Source organism: Penaeus japonicus, unplaced genomic scaffold (genome assembly GCF_977035675.1).
Source record: "Penaeus japonicus unplaced genomic scaffold, GWHDUDI00000001_assembly GWHDUDI00000004, whole genome shotgun sequence".
NCBI classification, from domain to species: domain Eukaryota; kingdom Metazoa; phylum Arthropoda; class Malacostraca; order Decapoda; family Penaeidae; genus Penaeus; species Penaeus japonicus.
In genome coordinates, this window is record NW_028234406.1 from 20,422,265 (window position 1) to 20,436,496 (window position 14,232).

General features: G+C 35.9%; 1 protein-coding gene across 5 annotated transcripts in view; it reads right to left on the reverse strand.

Moving 5' to 3' along the window:
- Positions 1-13,854, reverse strand: part of LOC122257069 (uncharacterized) — a 14,785-nt gene extending 931 nt beyond the window's left edge. Inside the window, exons 1-11 of one of the 5 annotated variants that reach the window (XM_086536240.1) lie at positions 10,746-11,166; positions 9,909-10,048; positions 9,180-9,279; positions 8,750-8,875; positions 8,510-8,626; positions 6,749-6,857; positions 5,530-5,600; positions 3,344-3,434; positions 2,443-2,583; positions 1,360-1,976; positions 1-1,040 (exon numbers count right to left, since the gene is read on the reverse strand). The exon at positions 1-1,040 is cut by the window's left edge and continues 931 nt beyond it. In XM_086536240.1, the coding sequence (XP_086392366.1) occupies positions 1,009-1,040; positions 1,360-1,976; positions 2,443-2,583; positions 3,344-3,434; positions 5,530-5,600; positions 6,749-6,857; positions 8,510-8,626; positions 8,750-8,875; positions 9,180-9,279; positions 9,909-9,977 (1,473 nt within the window). In that variant the 5' untranslated portion in view covers positions 9,978-10,048; positions 10,746-11,166 and the 3' untranslated portion in view covers positions 1-1,008. The other 4 variants (XM_086536242.1, XM_043022125.2, XM_043022124.2 and 1 more) reach the window with 4 other exon arrangements.
- Between the last annotated feature and the right edge of the window lie 378 nt (positions 13,855-14,232).

Below are 14,232 nucleotides of genomic sequence, written 5' to 3' on the forward strand. Positions count from 1 at the left end.
TGAGATGCATCTGGAAAGTAGTCCTCAGGAAGGACAATCACAGTTATCCTGGAAAAAGAGATACAATTGACAAGTATTATTTAACCCATTCACGCCGGGGCCGTTCCGGCTTTGCACGGTCGCAATACCGGAGTTCTCGAACGCATAAGCCTAATGCCTCGAGATTCTCGGACGCACAAGCTGCGAGCCTGGGCTGCCCGCTCGCTCTACCCAATAGCTCGTCCCGGGAGTCTGACGCGAAAACCATAATACATGCTATCACGTCAACCGGCTCCAATGGGTTAAGAACATATATTTGCAGTATTTTAGTCAGGATTATGAGCATTTCTTACTGAAGTGATACAAGAGGGTTTGGGTGTACAGTAAAAGGAATACTTAATATAGATTACCCTTACAATGAAGGTACTAAAGAATGGGTTTAGGTCTGTAAACTCATTAGTTTTACTTTGGTTCTTAACTGTTTCTAATTGAAGGTTTCGACAATAATATATTTAAGTTATATGTTAACCCCTAACAACTGGGTTTATCTAGACATGGCAACTTCACCGAGGTGTTAGACCTGTGCGCTTGAAATACCTCCTTCATTATCAGGTTAACCCATTGTGGATGGGGGAAACACATTTTTGATCATATGTGAGGCATGTAAGGTGCCACTGCCAGTTTGGCTGTTTTGCTGAGTGGCACCAGGAATGAGAAGTGTATGTAGTTGTAAATATGGATTAAATTATGAAAAATATAGGAATCACTACTTAACAAAGATCTTCTTAGGTAATTCTTTCTGCATCCCTACTACTGCAGAGAGTGCTTAGCCAAAAAAAAATCAAAGTTTCTTTTGCACTTGGACCACATTAACCCTTTCCCGATGGGGCACTCACTACGCGAAGACCCCTATGCCAGGCTATTGCAATATTGCATTGAAATCGTCACACTGGCATGACGCCCCGGCATCGGGAGTTTGGCTGTGTCACACGAGTGTGACGCACCGTCGTCATAGGGTTAAGTAGTATACTATTTTGGTTTAATATCACTTTCTGCAGAACCTGAAAAGAGAAAATTGTATGTGTATATATACATATCTATATATAGTAAATGACTTTCTCACTAAAATCATAGTTCCATTCCATAACTGCTTAAAAAAAAATCTCAAGTCATATGCTAAAAGATAGAGATAGAGTGGAGTGGAAAACTGAATGGGGAAGGGAGAGGGAGAGAGGCAGAAAGAGCTTGAAGGAGAGCAAGGCCAAAAGGGGGTAGAGGGAAGAGAGAGAAAGTGGGAATAAGGAGGAGAAGGAGGGTTAGGGAGTTAGAAAAATAGAAAAAGAAAGAAGGAATAGAGTTGGAGGATTAGAGAATTCTTACCTTGATCACCACCCTCATGAAAGTAAGGATTGTAAGCTGGTGGTGCTACTGGGACAGATGAAAGAGGAGATGATGGACTCATAGCGCCGGCTGGTGCTGAAGAATTTACAGAATCTTGTGTTGCATCAGAACTATCAGGATATGGTGTTACCATGGGATTTAGGGGATAAGGTGTTGCTGAGGGAACTGGTGAAGAACTACGGGAATATGGTCTTCCGGAAAGAGTGTGTGTAGGACTTGAAGCTCGCTTAGTGTCACTAGACAAAGGGATGTAGGCATGTGGATATGGAGCATTTGGTACAAAGGTGAGAGGCTGGCTTGCTGCATCAGGGTTATATAGAGTTGAAGAAATAACTTCTTCATATGATGGAGGATTATCTGATTTTGGGTGTATAGGATAGCTTGGGTTTTGGGGGGGATTTATGGAGTGGGTTCCAGAGGTGCCAGTGTTTTCTGGAATAGGAGTACCAGCTGTTCTACTAACAGGGGATGCAGTGCCATCTACTGTGGTTTCAGTTTGGATGGAGGACTGGACAGGTGAAAGAGGATAGGAAGGAGCTGCATACTCATTATTAACTACAGGGATAGTTGAAAATTGGTTCATCTTTTTCTTGTGTCTGAAAAAGCAAAATTGAAATGTAAGATGACTTATGAAGTGGTGACAGTCCACCAACTAATATCATTCTAACAACAAAAATATTGCCATAAAAAAAACTCTTTATGTATTCTGGGATACAAAAGACCCATAGGAAGCTCAACAATAAATTTGTGTAGACTAAAATAGATACTGCTGTGTCTCATCCCAGGATTTGTAAAGGTCTTCTTAGAATATAATACTATAATATAATACTATTCAATATCATATTAACCCATTCACAATGGGGTGTAAATTGGTCTAAGGCAAGTCCCACTGGATAGATAACAAGCACATGCAGCTTCCTGCCAACAGATCTCTCACAGTGGGAGAGATCATGACATGATAGGAAGTCATCCGGCAGGAGTAAAATATTCCGATGATGTGATATAACATCACCCGTCATGAATGGATTAATAGCATCAAAGAGTCCAGTCTTAAAAACTTACTTTTTTATGGTTTTCTTGATTGTACAGTACCAGAATGAAATGATGATCAGGCCTAGAATGATTCCAAGAAAAATTGGTCCACTTTCCTTTTCAACGCCACCACAATCGCAGATTTCCTTTCTCCGATCATAATAACAAAAACTGGAAGTAATAAAAAACAGGAATGTTAGAGAATGATAATATAACAAACCTTTTATATGATTAAAACAAAACAGAAAACTAAAATATCAAGACAAACTGAATATCAATCAAAATATACAAAAATGGATATTATAGAAAACAAGTTCTGACATATAAACTGAAAGTAGACATAAAATAGATGAGCATAAAATAAGAGAGATAAATTATGCATATAATATAAAGCATGATACAGACAAAAGTGAAACATAATATAAAGACCAAGTACTTGACCAAAAAGTTAAGGGAAACGAAAATAAATTCATTTAATCATCATTCACTTAATAGCTATAGGAACAAACACTGGCTAATCAAATATTTAATATTCTAATCATGCTTTTGAAACGTCTGTCTAGTTATCCTATATTCAAAAGATTTTGGATTTTCCTGTTATGTAAATTCTCTTTCAATACTCATTACTTATCAATATTACTATATTTTAGCCTGCTTTCACTCACTATTTAATCATCATTTTCAGAAACCTAAGAATATGGCTTAATTTTGACTGAACTCATAGCTATTTTTTATTGCTATTTTTTACTAAATATTCAGAATTAAGATCTCAATATAAAATATAAAGAGATTACATTCAATGAATCCCTTCAAGAGTTATGCTCCATAAAAAAGTTTTTAGAATACTTGTTATCAACATGTCCAAACTTCTTAATAGCTCCAATGGTAAAGAAAAGTTTAAATCTCTACAAACCCAAACCAAAATACATACCTTGGACATCTGCACTTTAAATCCTCACACAATAATCCATCAATACAGTCTGTGGAAGCTCTGCAGTATTCACCAGGTTTAACACGATATTCTGCAACAAATGTTCATGTCAATACATTTTATTCTCTCTCTCTCTCTCTCTCTCTCTCTCTCTCTCTCTCTCTCTCTCTCTCTCTCTCTCTCTCTCTCTCTCTCTCTCTCTCTCTCTCTCTCTCTCTCTCTCTCTCTCTCTCTCTCTCTTCCCCCCCTCTCTCTCTCTCTCTCTCTCTTCCCCCCTCTCTCTCTCTCTCTCTCTCTCTCTTCCCCCCTCTCTCTCTCTCTCTCTCTCTCTTCCCCCCTCTCTCTCTCTCTCTCTCTCTCTTCCCCCCTCCTCTCTCTCTCTCTCTCTCTTCCCTCCTCTCTCTCTCTCTCTCTCTCTCTCTCTCCTCTTTCTCTCTCTCTCTCTCTCTCTTCCTCTCTCTCTCTCTCTCTCTCTCTCTTCCTCCTCTCTCTCTCTCTCTCTCTCTCTCTCTCTCTCTCTCTCTCTCTCTCTCTCTCTCTCTCTCTCTCTCTCTCTCTCTCTCTCTCTCCTCTCTCTCTCTTCCCCCCTCTCTCTCTCTCTCTCTCTCTCCCCCCTCTCTCTCTCTCTCTCTTCCCTCTCTCTCTCTCTCTCTCTCTCTCTCTCTCTCTCTCTCTCTCTCTCTCTCTCTCTCTCTCTCTCTCTCTCTCTCTCTCTCTCTCTCTCTCTTCCTCTCTCTCTTCCTCTCTCTCTTCCTCTCTCCCTTCTTCTCTCCCTTCTTCTCTCCCTTTCTCTCTCCCTTTCTCTCTCCCTTTCTCTCTCCCTTCTTCTTTCCCTTCTTCTTTCCCTTCTTCTTTCCCTTCTTCTTTCCCTTCTTCTCTCCCTTTCTCTCTACTTTCCTCTCTCCCTTCCTTCCTGTGTATGCATGTGTGCATGTCCTTGTGCATGTGTATGTGTATGTGTGTGTGCAGATAAAAAGATAAATATTGTTATAGTCTGTTCACTTAATTCTGATAGTTAGACCAACATAAAGCTCTGATGCCATCGGTGGAGTCAAAGATGCAAAGGGCACGCACAGATTTGGGAGTCAATTTGGTCACCAGAAAAATGACAATCCGTTGCCAGAACACTAGCTCACCACTAACCTTTGGAGGGGTGCGACCTGACACCTCTTGGCCATATAATACTGATGAAAATAATAACAATAACACTTTCATCATATGATGATTATCATTATCATGATAATTTTCATCATTATCATCTTGATCCTTTTCATTATTATCATCAAAATCATTTTCATCATTATCATTATTGTTATTATCATCAATGATAGTAATAAAAATTCTCATCATGATAATAATGATGATGATAATTATAGTAATAATGATAATGATTATGATAATTAAAATGATGAATATCATCAGGATTATTATTATCATTATCACTAGTGTCATTATCATCATAATCAAATAGAGAATCTGTTCCATTATTTGCAGTTTTGCTGGATTCTGCTCCGATTTCCAACCATTACTTGTGTTGCCATTTCTTACTTTTTATTTTTTCAGCAGAATTAATAAAATTAAATAGAATTAAGTATAGATTTAGGAACAATGGATAATTAATTATATGTACTCCAAAGAATAGTGACCAATGAAGAACTCATCATGGCAAGCAAACGAATCAACACATGCTGAGTGTTTAGAATATAGAAATCTTTCAGTTAACAGTTGTTAATAGAATGAATTCAGACTGATGACACCATTGCATCTGGATATCATGCATAACCTTGTTGATTATGAACACCTACATGTCCACTTTGAATTTAAACATCGCTCATCTTTTTATGAACCATTATATTTAACTTTGATTTACTTTGATAACTGAATAGTTTTTAAGGTATTTTTTTTACTTCCTTAGCTCCAGAAATTGTCCAATAATTAAACTGGATACTCAAATAAGAATCAATTTCTCTGTTGCACTGATCAATGGTTTATTCTTTCCATTTTCTAAAATTCAAAGTCAGAAAAAAGTTATCAATGTCAAAACAAATGTGTCTTCTAAACATATGAACACCTAAAATAGCATAACAAAGGCTCTTAAAGATTTTCAAAATTCTCATTAACCATATGACTTGCTCCTCTACAAGACTTTTTTGATTTATCAAAATTTATTTTACAGTGTTACTCACCAAGGAGTCCATGACGCCTTATATAGGATCCTTTTGACTCACATGTTCCATTGAGGTTTGGTACATAACCCCTAAAAAAAAAAGGAAAATACAATAAGTCTTAATTCTTAATTAATAATTACAATAACCAAGAATAAATTAAAATGCATTATCAATCCAAAAATTAAATAAACATTTCTATTATCATAATGGTCAAGCAAAGTCTGAAAGATATTTGTATTAACATTTTGGTAATTTTTGGTTTTACTTTTATCCATAGAGTCTATGTTAGGCTAATGTTAGCATAATGCAATAATAATGTTCCTTGTATCTATATGGGCCTATGTGTGGATATATGATATCTTAAATATCAGAGTATACCCAAAACTTTATACATGACTGGATTACTGATTTACTTGTTTTATATATAGTCAAGTCTACTTTAAATAAAATACTATAATGAAAACAAAGTAACAAAGGGAAACCATGGAAAACACAAATATGGCATATTCATGTGTTTTCCTTTTTTCCCCCCCACAGTGTTTCATTTTCAACTTGTTCAACATGAATCCTTCACAATCTATAGTGATATACATCATATATAAAGTGCTTCAGTATCTTTCCGGCAATAGGATTTAAAAGGACCTCAATCATTATCACTTTTTCACATTTTTTAGTCTAGTTTTAATCTTTGAACAGAGTTTGTTGGGACAAAAGAAGAAAAGTTATAAAAGAATAGGAATAACACAAGAGATATAACTGATCTATTCCATTAAATCTTCCTGAGATCCAATACTTGTTGCTCAATACCTACATAATTAAACCCTGAATTTATATCCACCAAGAACTTGATGGACCCTGGCCAAGTGTGTCAGTCCCATATTACCATGCCCCTTGGTGGCCCTCCTCTTCCTCATCAAATCAGACAGCTGTGTTCTCTATCTCTTCTTTTCAAGGATGAACCCTCTTCCCCCAGTATTCAAACTTTCACCTATTACCCTTACAAATATAGAAGACTTGTTACAAGACAAGAAGATGCTATTTTTCTTCAAAATGTACGTTACTGAGGAAGACTGAATCAAAATACAGCAATTACATCTATTCTCATTTACATCTTTTTCTATACATGTATAGCTATAATTTCACATGTTTAACTGTATTCAAGGTACAGAGAAACTGGAGAGCTGAGTCTACATATTCAGAAAATAACTTATTTAAGGAAAATACCTTTCCAACCTACCCAGTACAAATACAAACAGCATTTATGCACACAGTATGTTTGTTGACATCACACAACCATGTTGTTGAACCTTGTATTCTGCAGGACTGCATCAGACCCTGTAGTCGCACTGATAAAAAAAATATTTAGTTAAAAAAAATAATCATAACTGAACTTCTAGATAATTGATGCCAGGAGTGCATATATATACAAGTACTGTCCACTATGTAATCAATTGACGATACCTGCTTATCCCATTCCTTGAATATTCAAGATTAAGAAAAATCTCACTACTATTATTGTTGTTTTTAAGTAGCAGCAGTAGTAGTAGTTGTTGTAGCAGTAGTTGTTGTAGCAGTAGTTGTAGTAGTGGTAGTAGTACTAGTAGTAGTTTTAGTAATAGTTATTGTTGTGTTAGTGGTAGTTGTAGTAGTAGTTTTAGTTGTACTAGTTTTATTAGTGTTTGTAGTTGTAATTCTAGTAGTAATACTAGTAGTGATTTTAGTAGTACTAGTTTTAGTTGTGTTAGTAGTTGTAATTCTAGTAGTAGTACTAGTAGTAGTTTTAGAAGTGTTAGCAGTTGTAATTCTAGTAGTAGTACTAGTAGTTTAAGTAGTTGTTGTTATAGTGGTAGTGGTTGTAGTGGTAGTTGTTATACTAGTAGTTGTTGTAGTAGTTGTCATAATAGTAATTGTAATAATTGTTGTAGTGGTAGTAGTAGTGGTAGTTGAAATAGTTGTAGTAGTCATAGTTGTAGTAGTAGTTATTGTTGTTGTTGTTATGGTAGTAATAGTAGTAATAGTAATAATAGTGACATCTCAGTTACAATAATGATAGTAGCAGAAATTATAAAAAAAAATTCACAGCGATTCCAGGAATATGGTAAAAAGGTGAGGTCATTTGTGCCTAAAAATTGACTTATTGGTGACTAAGCTCTTGTGAAATTATCTAATTGCCTAAAAAGTAATAATAATAAGTAAATCAAATCAAATCATAGTGGACATTGCATGTCCCTGGCTTCAATGGTTTAATTCTTCATGATCTGATAGAAACATAATTATCTATATATTTACTGTGTCAATGCAAATCAACAATATATATATATATATATATATATATATATATATATATATATATATATATATATATATATATGATAAAGGAAATTAAACAAATATGTTATGGTCCATAAAAAAGCATGAGAGCGTATGAACTTCTCATTCAATTTCAGCTATTGAGCCTATTAACTAGACTAAAGTTCTATGAACATGAAGACAGAATGGAGGGATTTTAGCATAACTAGTTGCTCTGGAGAGGGACTCCTTGTGTGATAAATTTTAGGAAATAATATAAAGTTGTGCTATATTTGATAACAAAATATTTGCTGAAATTATTGGCACATTTGTTTTCTTGTAAATTTATATGTAATTGTATATGAGTAAATACTCATGACAGCTTCAAACAACTTTACAGCCCTTTATAAACATGGTACATGCTTAGAAAATTTTACTGAAATGCTGAAAATTCCCATTAAAAGAGCTACAGCTATCACCCTAGCATATGATTTTGTGCTTTCTGTATTTGGTATCTGCTTATCACCCTTTCATTCTCTTCTCCCTTTGAAATATACTAAATCCACCACTGCATGTTTGATTCTGTCTTGAAAACTTGTGTTAAATATGCATTGCATTTTTTAAATAAAAATAAACAATCACTTATTTTTTCTTATCGGCATTACTAATCTTTGATTGTGAATTAAATTCTAAAAATCAAATATCATACCTTTACGACAAGATGACTCTATTCTGTAATAGCCCTCCTCACATTCACATCGCACTCCGACACATTTAGAGTTTGCCCAGCATTGCTCATCGTTCATGCACAGGTGATAATTTTTATCTGAAAAACACCAAATTGAAAATAAAATAATAAAAAAAATTATCAAAAAGTGTTATCAAAAGATCACAATGAGCAACTATACCAAACATGACTTTGTTCAGTTACAAATAAGATGGCACTTACATATTTTACATTCTGGTACAAGTTTCTCTGAGTATATAATATTTGAGCAATTACAGTGATCATTTTTGCAGACTTCATCATAATGACAGTCAGAAGATTTAATACATTTTGCACCATATTCCCCATCTGGAAAAATACCAACATCTTAATTTCATGTTCAACAATTAACTGACAAAAATGAAAAAAAAATTGTATAAAACATCAAACTTCTATATCAAACTAAGCAGTGAGTTACTGAAATAGCTTAACATCAAAATACTGAATATACTGAATTTTGATAAAGAATAAACTAATAGTAAAAATTGGTAAAATCTAATGTTGAGCCAAAGACCATGGAAGAAAACACAAATAAAGCAATTATATAAATGCCAGATAGCAATGCAATGAGACAAAAAAGAATGGAAACCAGTCAAGATGTCCAGTCACCTACTTGTTACGCCTATGCACCAGAAGGTAACTGTCAATATAGTGAGACTGCTACTGAGCTCCCTCATGGCTTTGGGAACGGGATAACGCCGGTGATGTAATTTCTGTGGGAGTGAACAGCTTCATCAGGAGAACGACCCAAATGTCTTTCTTGACCTTAGAAGATTATTTAGTTTTAATGAAGTGTCCAAAGCTCCTTTCTAATATTTTGAGGTGTTATTTGTTAAACAGTGAGAAGGAAATAGTGAGATATAGATATCAAATTATAATAATAAATTCAAGGGCATATGATCAGTTCCCATGTTGTTTGTCTAGGCTTTATATGGGAAGCTAGGAAAAATATGACAACTACCAGATAAGAAACATTTTACTTGCCTTCAAAGATTAGGTTTAAATCAGCTAGGTAAGTGAGTGTAGGAGGTAAGTCCAAAGAGAAAAATACCAAGATACAGAAAGATGTGATATAGTGCCAGTGCCTCTCATCCTAGGTGATACCAGTACTCATTCCCAGATGACTAGACTGAGAGGGGGTTGAAACCAATACCTTGCAATTGAAAATCATGCATCCTTCCACTGAAACAGCTCATCTGTTACAATGGATTGTAAAAGGGTCAGATTAAATTTAGCTTGTTACACTACAATGTTTAGTTTCAGGAAGACAAAGTTGCATCCAATTTTGCTCGGTTATAAGAAGTTCATTTAGAGGAATTTAGATTAAACAAGGTAGACTTACATAATTTTGGGTAGGCAAGGAAAGGTGAAATGGTTGCTTAGTTCGACGCAACATTTTCACTCCAAACATACAGTGCTTGTTTCAACTTATTTCAACTTTTACTCTTTTCATTGTTTATTCAAGAATACCATGACATTCACCTGCAATAAATGACCAAAAGAAAATGCTATCATTACATGCTTTCAAATAACTGCCACTACATCCAAACGCTCACCAATTTGGATCCGAGTGGCGAGGTGGTGCATGCCTTCCTAAGCCTTTAACGTGAGCTTGTGTGAGAGAATATCCCTTTTGATTGTAATTTTCAGCTCATTTTTCACATTTTAATGCCAAATGATTTAAAAAAAAAAGGCAAACAATATAATATTTGGAGAGCATGGCATGGTATATCTGTAACAAAAGCACTGGCTTTGGAACAATAATTTTATGGCGCAAACACAATTTTAGTGAAATGTTTGTTTCAAGCAGTATTATGAAAAGTTATTTCAGCTTCATACTAATACTGATATGATAATTTGTTGTCATTTGTTTTTATTAGATAACATGTCAGGTGACATGAAGCTAGTATGAATTGCATTAAGTAAATGTGTAGAAGACACCCACAATGGCTTCAAAAATAGGACTTCCATCTCATAATACATTGGTTTGAGAGCATTGTAATCTGTCATGAATGTTCTACATTCCGTAGACCAACACGACTGCGGCGCAATGTGAAGCTCTCTGCCCTTCGCCCTCAAGTCAAGGCCAGCAATCCTTCATTACGTATTTTCAGAGATTGGTTTATTTTAAGAGTTCATACTTTAAGATCAATTATCAGAAAGGTTTACCAGCACGCACTTAGCAGAATATAGGGGATGGAGCTTTGTTGGTTTTCCTCCAGAGTGCCAATAGGTTTACCAGCACGCACTTAGCAGAATATAGGGGATGGAGCTTTGTTGGTTTTCCTCCAGAGTGCCAATAGGCACGGAGCAGGACCTCTCGTCAACAGGTCATGAGTATATGCGTATATGCGTGGGATTAATATTTGACCTTATATTTCACTGACTTATCAAAATTGTTTATGTAGTACAGCATGGTTCGCCAAATTATGTGCGCCAGCCCAACTTGTTTAGGTTTGATCAACATATGATTAATAATCATGTCAATTGGAAAAACTATAACAATTGGATTTAATCTCCTAGTGATGCTACTCAATCAGTGCATGAGAGAATTAGTCAAACAATATGACCAATATGCTATTTTAAAATGTTAGATGTATTTATATAATCTCAGATCAAAGATGCTGGTACTCACTAACAATGAGGATATAAACATCAAGGAAATAATCTAAGCATTCACGAAAAAGAAATTCTGACTCACGGTCTCTTAAGACCCTCACTGGACAGTAGGGTATTTCAATAATTGGTGATTTTTGGAAAATCATTCAAATTCACGGGGACTGTTCAGAAGTAGGCTCCATTTATTTTTTCATGATTAGTGATACCATTTTTATTTGTTTTCATCAATATTTACCTATTGCACTTTTAACTCAAAGATACGAAAAATGTGATTAAATAATTAGATTAGTCTGGGTGAAATTCCCGTTTTCTATATTCTCTTCGTCATTTTAGCAGTAATTCCTTAACGATATATTCAAATTATGTTGATTTATTTAATCGTGTATAGTATAATTCTGGTTTTTAAGATTATTTTTTCTACAATTAAGCATAATATTACACATGGTGAAAGTATATTACAAACTAGAAACGTATCTTTTATTGGCAATATCTATAATATGCAACAACTTCTCACATGTACTATATTCCCCTATCCGCAATTACCATGTATTTGATATCCCATATATAATGGAACAAAGGAGAACTAAACACTCTTTCCGAAAAACCTGGGACATTCACAAACTTTTCTGTGGTGAGGTTCCATAACTTCTCATAGGAAAAATTGTACCAAATTTGATCCTTCAGGTTTGGCTGGTTTGCATATCCAGCTTTTTCCGATTCCATTTTCAGCATACCAAATACCTCATGTATGCTGTCAGCATCGTGAGAGAGTGGCATGAAAATGACATCTGTTTTATGCAGATATCTACTGATGGATGCAAAGTAGGATTTGTCAAACCCTAATCTGATCCTACTTCTGAACACATTTGAGATGCCCCAAATGCTGTCTGAAATATTGTCGGCTCTTTACTAATGACAGCTTTTCGCCAGCAAAAGAAATGGATCTTGGAGAACTCGAAGATACCTTTGATAACAGTAGGGTTCTTTTGCAATGTCCCCAAGCATCTAATCAAATTGTCTTTCAAGCCAACTCTTGTCTTGGATGGCAAATCAGCATTTTCAATACTTCATAATTTATCAAGTACAACATCAAGTGATATACAAACATGTAATGATGAACACATATAACCTAACCACCTAACACCAACTGGCACGAATATCCTAGGCAATATCATGTTTTTTAAAATTCTTTTAAGGACTCAAGACAAAATAATTTTGCATGTCTGTCCAGTAGTTCATGAATGGTTACCCGTCAATAGCATTAAAGTTAATTGGCCACTGAAAACGGACCTCAACATTTATATCCTCATAAAAATCAATCACTTCTGTTAATTCCCTGAGGTTATGACATGTTTTTATTCATATTGATTATCTTCAATGAAGCTAGAGTGTCATCTCTTTTACCAATAGTTGCCTGCCTTTTCTTGCGGAAAATGGTAGTATCTAAAGGAATCAATCTGCTGTCAAGACCTACTACTTAAAAAAAAAAAACATCATTAAAATTTGTTGCATTATTTCCGTGGTGTATTTTCGTTTCCCTTCTGGTAGTCATCAGGAGTGGATAAATCTTCTAAGGTTGAGGAAGATGAAGTTTCCGTTGTCATGTTCATCATCTGTATCGTTTTCACATATTCCTGAATCTCACTCAGTAATTTATTTGCCAGACTACATTTCCTCTTATTTCTGTATTCCTTCCTTTTAGTAGGCTTTATGGTCAGCAGAACCAGTGGATGCAGCACTACCATTTAACTTTGCTTCATACCACTCGATGTCTTCTTGTAGCACTCTCTCGGTTGTCTTTTGCCTTTAAAAGATACGATTTTAGTACTAATAAACGAAGCTTTCAAACTCTCCTCCTGTGTATAATAATATACTTTCTTTTTGTTAAGTACTTTTGTGATGGCCTTTAGTTTAGTAATAGTCTTCAGTCCAAATTTCTGATATAATTCTTCAATTTAGTCACAAGTTTCAAAGCAATTTGTCGTCCAGAAAAGTTTGGATTTCAATCAAACACTTTCAGCGAATTATATCATGCCAATATATCACAAACAAGTAGCAACACAACAGAAGCTTGTTAGAATGTATAATAATGTTATTAATTAACTAACGTTTATATGCTTATTGAAGAAACACGGCATTACTTTACAGGCCATTAAGTTCAGTGAAGAACTAGAAGTATTGAAAGACTTCCGACCTAAGGTCATTGAGGAACTTGCTATATGCGGTATTTAAGTGCTTAAGGTCTGTGAGAAATTTGCTGCATGCAATATTTAGGTTCCCAAGGTCAGCGAGGAACTTGATGCACCTAAAGACACAAATTTGATTACGATTCGGAAGGGAACTATCATCACTTAACGTTAGCGAGGAAGTTCGAAGTGCGTGGACCTCGTCCGCTGCGCGGCCGCAATTCCGCGGAAATGCGTAATATATTAAATTGAAAAGTGCAACCCCTAAACGTTATCAGATCAAGCTGATTTTTTCACATTTCATTTTTATGATATATGGAGCCTATTTTTGTACAGTCACAATGACATTTCAAAAGTTGCAATTATTGAAATACCCTACTGTCCGTCCATTTGCATCGCCTCACCGTAACGCGTGAGAAAAAGAGACGGAAAAACACACGTAGCTCGCGCAGCCACTAACGGGATCTTTCACGTGGCGTGGTGGACAGGGGGACGCGCGGATGGTGGGTGAAGAGGGGGAGGAATATAGGAAATTGACGAGAGGAGGGGGAGAGGAAGGGGCAGGGAGAAGGGAGGAGAAGGGGAAGGGGAGGGAGATGGAGAGGGAGAAGGGAGGCGAGAAATGGTGGAGGGAAAGAGGGGGAGGAATATAGGAAATGAGGGGAGGAGGGGGAGGGGAAGGGGAGGGAGAGGGAGGTAGAGGGAGAAGGGAGGCGAGAAATGGTGGGTGAAGAGGGGGAGGAATATAGGAAATGACGAGAGGAGGGGGAGGGGAAGGGGTGGGGGAGAGGGAATGAGAGGGGGAAGAGAGGCGAGAAATGGTGGAGGGAAAGAGGGGGAGGAATATAGGAGAGGAGGGGG